Source organism: Ischnura elegans, chromosome X, assembly GCF_921293095.1.
Source record: "Ischnura elegans chromosome X, ioIscEleg1.1, whole genome shotgun sequence".
Classification (NCBI taxonomy): Eukaryota; Metazoa; Arthropoda; class Insecta; order Odonata; family Coenagrionidae; genus Ischnura; species Ischnura elegans.
This window is the reverse complement of record NC_060259.1, coordinates 71,073,531-71,081,259: the sequence shown is the minus strand read 5'-3', so window position 1 is coordinate 71,081,259 and position 7,729 is coordinate 71,073,531. Positions and strand designations below refer to the sequence as shown.

The window sequence follows — 7,729 nt, the reverse complement described above, 5'->3', positions numbered from 1 at the left end:
GACCGTTTGCCAGTCAGACTTTGGTACCCCCAGAAAAAATACCTGGATCCACCCTTGCTCCCTTCCCCTTATTCCTTCGCTCAGCCCTGAGTAAATGCCACTGGATTTGATTCTTTAAAGTTTGTGACTGATGATGACACAGTGGCATCGATAATAATAGAACCAAATAAAACTCAGTTGATTAAAATAGTTGCTTTTATTTCTATCTAAAAATGATCCTCCTTCCCTAGTAGCACCAAAAGGATTATATCTGTTTATTTTAAGATTTCGAAATACATCGGTATACAAATTTGCAAATCAGCATATTATACATATTTTATACATGTCTGATGATCCATGGTCCTTAATGTATACCAGAATCTTTAAAATATTCAAATAATATCCTTACGGCGTAACCAGGGATCATCAGATATGTATAAGATATGTATAATATAAAGATTTACGACGAGTTATACGTATTTAATCTACATAAAATCCATATTATGACAGCAGATATAATATGTATAATATCTAGATATTATCTGCGTGGTAGAGAAAATTTTTATGTATTTTATACAGATATAATATGTAAAAAGTGTATACTATGAGATGTATTAAATCTAGATATAATCCTTTTGGTGCTACTAGGGTTAAGATCACGCGTGAAAATATTGACTATATAGTATGTTCTTCAGGAAATTTTTATCATGTAAATGAAGTTTATTTATGCCATATTATAAAATATACTCATATATTTTGATAAATTTTGACTTAAAAATCTTAATAAATTAAAAATGTAGTATAGTCATCTTCTTCCATGGTATAGTTTTGTAAAGTGGTTTCCGTTTTCATTTTCAGTAATAAATATTCTCTATTACCAAAGTGGTTCACTTAAAATTCCAAATTATACATCCATTATACCGCCAACAGTTTTCAACTCCCTTTACAAATACCCGAGGGTACTATTGGCGCGTCTTTATAGAATGTATTGAATGCATGATAATGTACAGCAATAATGTTAATTTGGACTGGCGCGGCTGTCCTGCTACGACAGGGATCAGTACCCATATGCCATCTAGCGACTAAAACCACTAAAACGATTTATTGAATTCGCTCGTCAAGTGTTAAGAGTAGGCGGCAGCACTAGCAACTTTCGCTTGCTTGAAAAAAGTTTCGTCCGACGAAAGAACTTGAGTTGTTAGTTATCATGTCTGGTGAGGAGAATACCCTCGATAATGAAAATGACAAAGTGGTGATGGAGGTACAGTAAATTCCTTAGCGTTTACTAAAAATCTTATTTTAAAGTTTCAGTCACTATAAACGTTGAAATCCTGGGTACTTCACATTTTGTATGTTTGTTATTGCTCTCTTTTCACAGGTTCCGGTATATTTGTCGAAGCAGCTGGAAACACTCTATATTTTCCAAAACTCAGTCCGTCCGAGAGGAAGCACAGTAGATAATACTGTGATTCGGGTATGTATAATTCTTTATATGCTAAATTGTAAACCGTACATTGTTTATGCCGCAACTCTTGTAACATGATTGTTGCTCTTCCACCTCTGCATTACACAAATAAACTATGTCAAATGTCCCAGTGTTATTACCTGGCTACATATATACCACTGGCTATGAGAGTTTTTCTTATCGACGATTTATTAATGTTTCTCTTGTCATGAGGACTTTCGTTTAGCATTATCACATTTAAGTACATTACTTATAATTACACCCTACTGGCATTCTTAATTTGTCTACACTAATTTTTACAGTACTTTTAATTCAGTATGAACTGCATAATTTCACTCTTAGAAAGCAATTGGAAGGTAGCCATGGTAGTTAATCACTAATTCCTTTTTATCAATGAAAAACGGTTGTTTAATTAGGTGGAGTTAACTTTCGAATTGATTGCTCAAAGTTGTAGTTTATGAATGCCACCGTCATGGGCTATTCATTTGAACATGTTGGCTAATGAGTGCCATTTTATGTTCGATGTCATTTTTTAGAATGCAAAGTGAAGGAAAAAGGTCAAAATGATTCAAAATTATGTGCACGCAAATTATGAGCCGTAGTTACAATGAGGTACTCTATGAACATGTATTTTTACTTTTAGGTGGATTTAATCATACCTTACGTGAACTAAATTGTGTAGTTAAGATGATGCTTATAATTATTATTGATTGTATGATAGCCTTATTAATCTTTTGGATTCAGTGAAAAGCTTTTTAGAAAAATGAAATTGCAATGCACTTTGGATTTGAGGTTCTAAAGTTTGCTATGAATATAAATATCAATGAAAAATGTTCCTCAGAGATATCCTTTTTAGCAATCCTCTCTGGCCAAACTGGATTTATGACATAATATACACCATGAAACTTTGACTGATACTTGTGATCTGTTATTGGCCAGATCAACAAAGATCACGTTTGCTGAGCGCCACACTCAAAAGTTCTGCTAGCTACTTTGATTTTGCAGCACTGAACCCCCATCCATAATACTATTTTTTCCTTCATTCTTTCAAAATGAATCTCTATGATAAAACTAATTTTCTAAATTTGCACAAATACATTTAGTGTTCAGTTCGGTACTACCAAAGAGACTTAAATTGAAACAACATTATGGAAGTTATGTTTTTTTTTTTCTTTCATCGTGGGGGAATAAATTTGTCTGAAATGTCATTTTTTTCACTATATAATCATATGATTAGGGGAGCATGTTGACCAGGTTGTTAGAGTTTTGGGCTTCTGATTAGAGCATACCAGATTTGAACTCTTTAGTTAAGCCTTCAAGCATTTCCAGACAAAAAAGTCAATGTGGTACAAGGTAGTACTGGGAAAGGAACTGGCCTCCCCTTCCGTGAATATGTGCAATTCACATACCTGTGGCTTGGCCAGGGGTGAGTTATCATTCTATCTCTTGGGGGCCATGTTCATAGCTGCCCTATTGGAAATATGTATTCAATTCCGTTCAATTGAAAAGTGACAAATTTAAATTGAATATATGGAAATTCAGTTGAATGCCCTCAAATTCAATTTACAAATTTCAATTGAATGTATGGAAATTTGTCAATTTTCAATTGAACAGAATTGAATATTTCCTAAAGGGTGGGCAATTAACGCAGTGTAGTATGTGCATTTATTTCTTAAACACAAGTGCAGTATCTCTTTTTTGACCATTTATTCCTTAAACATTAAAGGGGGTCTTCCATGGTTAATCTGAGGATAATTCTCATCAATTCTATGCTACCAGTATTAACTATATGAAATAAATTATTTTTCCAGCTAACAATATGCTTTCCATACTTCTCACATGTATAGGTGATAATGGCTTAAAAATCTCCACTTCAGTGGAGTGAAGGTTTTTATGTCCTCTTTCAGTGGAGCCCAGTTAGGAAAATTTGCCTGTTATGATATCTCATTTTAAATCAAGAACTCCTTTACCCATCTTAAAAGGGCTTTCTTCCATGTAAAAGTACTATGTATTGTGAATGCTCAGAAACTTTTTCAGAGCCATTCTTTAATCGTTAAAGATCTATAAGTTTAGGTTACAAAATATTTTATCTTCATTGTAGAATTTTCTGGTCACCTAATGCATAATGGAAAGTGAGATCAGCCATATTGTTCAGTTTTTCCATCTGTAAACTAATCTCAAGCTATTAGCAGTGAAAAATCGACAGTCTTAAACCTTTTGCAGATAGGTAATAGTAGTGGGTGTGACTTGGTGGAAGTCGTTTATTGTAGGAGTTGAAGGAATAAAAACTTTGCTATTTCCACGTTGTAATTTACTTTGTCTGACCATGGTTTCGTTACAGAGACCTTGATATTACACAGTAACGAGACTATGGACGGACAAAATAAATCACCATTTGGAAAAAGCAAAGTTTTTATTCCTTCTACTCCCACTTTTGCAGTTAGGTGACAATTTTATGAGCGGGTCACTACTTCTCAACGACTCTTCACACTTATGCGTTGGCCTTGTGTTGTTCATTGTTGTTGGCACACTCGTGAGCGATTCCTTCCCTCAGTCATCATCTCCCAGAATGATTAAATGAACCAAAACTCTTGTGACATCACCAAATAATGAAAAGTGTGTTGGCAGATCCAGCATTTGTTTACTTTTTATTCATACTTAACCCTTTCGAGACAGCGGAGTTTTCGTCTTAGCATGACTGCTGTACTGAGCCCCAAGAGACTCTTCTTTCTTGTGGTACGGAGCATTTTTGGAGGACATTCGTTAAGAAGGGTCTTGCTGAACCTTTTTCGACCCCTCCACGCAGGGACTTCGCATTATCTCAGACTCCGACAGTAGTTGTGCTCCCTCCTTTCCGGGTTTACGACCATACCTGCGGCATTGTTTCGCGGTCAACTTATGTATTGCTTATATGTATTTAACAAATGGATAATTGTTGCTTGAGCGTAAATTGCAGACTTTGAATTGAATTCCTCATTTTTTTCTGAGCATTGTCAAATTTTAAACGAAGTTCTAAGGCCAATATTAACGCATTTAATGCAGCAACTATTACCATGGTTATGTTTATACATAACTCGAGATATAAGTTAATATTTATCGTAGAATTTCGTTTAAAATTTGTAAACACTGCTCAAAAGACAAATGATTCAATTATTAGTTTATTTTTCTTGAGAAATGAGCAAATATTTATTTCGAAACCTGACTGGATAAATAATTGTATGACCGCTGTCCCTTACCGCTAAGAGGGGTTATAAAAGACGAGGGGTCCGGGTACCTGCTCCCAGATTCCGAGGGTAAATTCTAAACCCCGCAGGGTTGGGTCCCGAGACAGAGACGACGTAAACCCGCGACCGTCCTAAAAGGGGGAGTGCTAGAAAACATATATATATGGCTTTCGTTCTTCTGGCTAGGAAAATTTTACACGTAAATATACGGCCGTCGTCTACCGGGTCAGGAAACGTCACCACGATATATACGTGTATAGGAGGGAAAAGGTTAAGTGAGGCATTGGCGGATTTAGGTTGGGATCACGGCGGTCATGATCCCCCTCCCCCAAATGTAATCAAAAAAAAATTTAATTTTTATTAGTTTACTAGTTTTTGTTTCCTTGTAAAGAAGTAAAGGGAGTGTATATGCATGGCTACGAGTCTCAAATGTGTGAGAGAAGTTTGAGTTGTATTTATTGTAGAGCATATTGTAATTTCAAAAATATTTCATGGGAGAACATAAAATTTAACTTTAATCAGAATTAATTTCTTTCCTATCACCTATAACCTAAAATATGCCCTAGTAGCTTTGGTATCTCTCTCCTGTTGGGATATTCCTCACTCCTTGGACCCAGGTCATGACCCCTCCCAAATTTGATGCTGAATCTGCCCCTGATGTGAGAGGGACTGAATGAGTAAGGTTATTTTTCATCATAACTTATATTTCCCTTCCATTTTCCTAGTTCTTTTTATGAATTATGATTATGCCTCTGAGTGAATGACCCTAGTGCACAATTTATGGGAAAATTCAAATGAATGCGTAATGAATTTATGCATTATATGAACACTGAAATATTCATTAATGTGTTTAATGGATTATTTTTAATTTCAGTCCAGAATTAAACCAGTTCTGCAAGAAGTCGAATTAGAAGTAGGGTTTGACACTAAAAGCTCTACTTTTAATGACAAGAAAGCTGAAGATATAGCCAGGCGAGTGGACAGTAGTGATGACAATAAATCGAAGGTTTATGAGAGGTATTTCTTATTTTGTTTTATTGTTCAATGAAAAATTTTGCTATGTGTTTGTTTTTAAATATCACCTCATGTGAATTTTATGGCCTCCCTTGATGTTTGTCATAGTATCTCAATCATTTGATTCTGTATTGGGGTCAATGTATTAAAATTGTCCAATCTTTGTGAAAGAATATTTTTTCCTGCAGTGGGATGGTGGATAGACAAGTATTGACATCAGGCCCTCACAGCTCAGAAAGTTCTTTGAATTATGCAGTTGGAAAAATGGAAGATGGTGCCCTGCACCTGTGTCCAGTGAAATCTATAATACAGCTGCAGCCATCCTTTGCTCATGGGGAAGTATTAGTTGCTGAATCTGAGAAGTCAGGCGACGAAAAAGGTAGCTGTATTTACTGCCATATCTATATCTTAAATTTGTAAACAGGTAGCTGTGTTTACTCCCATATCTATATCTTAAATTTGTAAAGGTTAATTGAACTCCATTTGAATAATAGGATTAATGATTGTACTCATACACGTACTTTAAATTTCACTTTTGTTAGCAATAATTTATTTCCTATCACGTATATCCTAAAGTATGCTGTAGTAGCTTTGGTAGTTATGGTATGGCTAGGAAATTAAATTTAAGCTCACAACTGATAGAGCTTGGAATTAATGGTATGTTAATTTACATTATTATTTTAAGTAATTGTTTTCCTTGAGAGCATAGTGCTACATGCATTCAAAGTATTAATTGTAGTATTCCTCTCATTCCTTCTCAAGTTGTAACAGACTTAGCAGGACGTTGCTAATCCAAGAAAGCAAAGCATGCCTGCAGAAAATCTTGCAAATTTTCTGTGAACTCATTGAGGTTTAATTTTTTCGCGCATCCTGAGATATGGCAATGTACCAATAAGTTTTGTTGTTGTCACTTAAGTAGAAATTAAATTTTTGTTTCATGCCAATAATTTTAAAAAGCATTACATTTATCAATTTCAAGTTGTCTGTTTGGTGGGGATGTGATCGACTCTTCCCCTTAAGCATTGTACCATCACCTGTATGAGTGAAGTCAGTCACCCTCAGACTGTGCACCTGCAAAGCAGGTTATGTGATCTAGTATTAAGATCTGTTTACTCGGAACATTAACCCGTAGGAGTTAATGTGTTACTGTGTGAAGGCATGAATGAGTACGAAAATGCACCATGTAACCATCCACCTTGCGCGAATGCATGTTCAGGAAAAAGGGCCTGTTCTAATTTGGTTCATGTATTGCTACATGTTCCGTTCCAGCCCACGAAAATCATTCAACAGACATTAACTCGTACATGATAATGTATCCTGTAAGCAGGCCTTTAGACTGTAACTTGAGGTATTCAATTGTAAAAATTGCACATTGTTGGAGAAATGCTGGAAATTGACCGTATTGCATATGAACTAGTAGTTATGTATTGAACTCACGAAATAGGCCTCGTATCACATTTATTTGTTAAATACAAGCCTGTATGACAAATTATGATTTTTCCATATCTCTATCTATCCTTTCATTACTTGAAATAATGTCAATTATTGTGTAGATAATTTTATTGTGTAAGTTAAAAAATAAGAAAAATGGGTTTACCATTTGGGGTTTACCATTGGAAGTCAGGCCTCATAGGTACACACTCTTTTAACGGGTAAATATTTTCAATTATCTACTCCAGTCAACTACGAGTATAAAAATAATCTCAAACGCCGCGACGACGCAACAACATCAACGCTCGTTTACTCAACTGAGCATTGTAATGATTTCCTACGTCCCTACGTGCCACAATGACCCGTTCGTTAGTCGTTCCCGAGCTACCATGAAGATTCATACCCAGATAGTGATCATTCAAATTTAATGGTGGCCAGAAATCGACAATGGAGCGAAAGTGGTGCCGCTCGGTTTGTTGCAAGACTTTTGCAAATGATAGTGCATTAAGCATAAGTAAAGAAAATCGAAATTATTGCACTTAAGTTCCATTTTTTGGGCTAGTTGATAATTCTTAATTTTCAAACGGCTCTAAATGCGGTAATCACAGCTTTAAAA

The 7,729-nt window shown here is 35.3% G+C and overlaps 1 protein-coding gene across 1 annotated transcript in view; it reads left to right on the top strand.

Moving 5' to 3' along the window:
* The first annotated feature begins 1,116 nt into the window (after positions 1-1,116).
* LOC124171307 (DNA-directed RNA polymerase III subunit RPC5-like) overlaps positions 1,117-7,729 on the top strand; it is a 30,179-nt gene continuing 23,566 nt past the window's right edge. The window contains exons 1-4 of the mRNA XM_046550456.1: positions 1,117-1,240; positions 1,358-1,453; positions 5,543-5,685; positions 5,871-6,061. Of these exons, the coding sequence (XP_046406412.1) occupies positions 1,187-1,240; positions 1,358-1,453; positions 5,543-5,685; positions 5,871-6,061 (484 nt within the window). The 5' untranslated portion in view covers positions 1,117-1,186. The remainder of the gene's footprint in view (positions 1,241-1,357; positions 1,454-5,542; positions 5,686-5,870; positions 6,062-7,729) is intronic.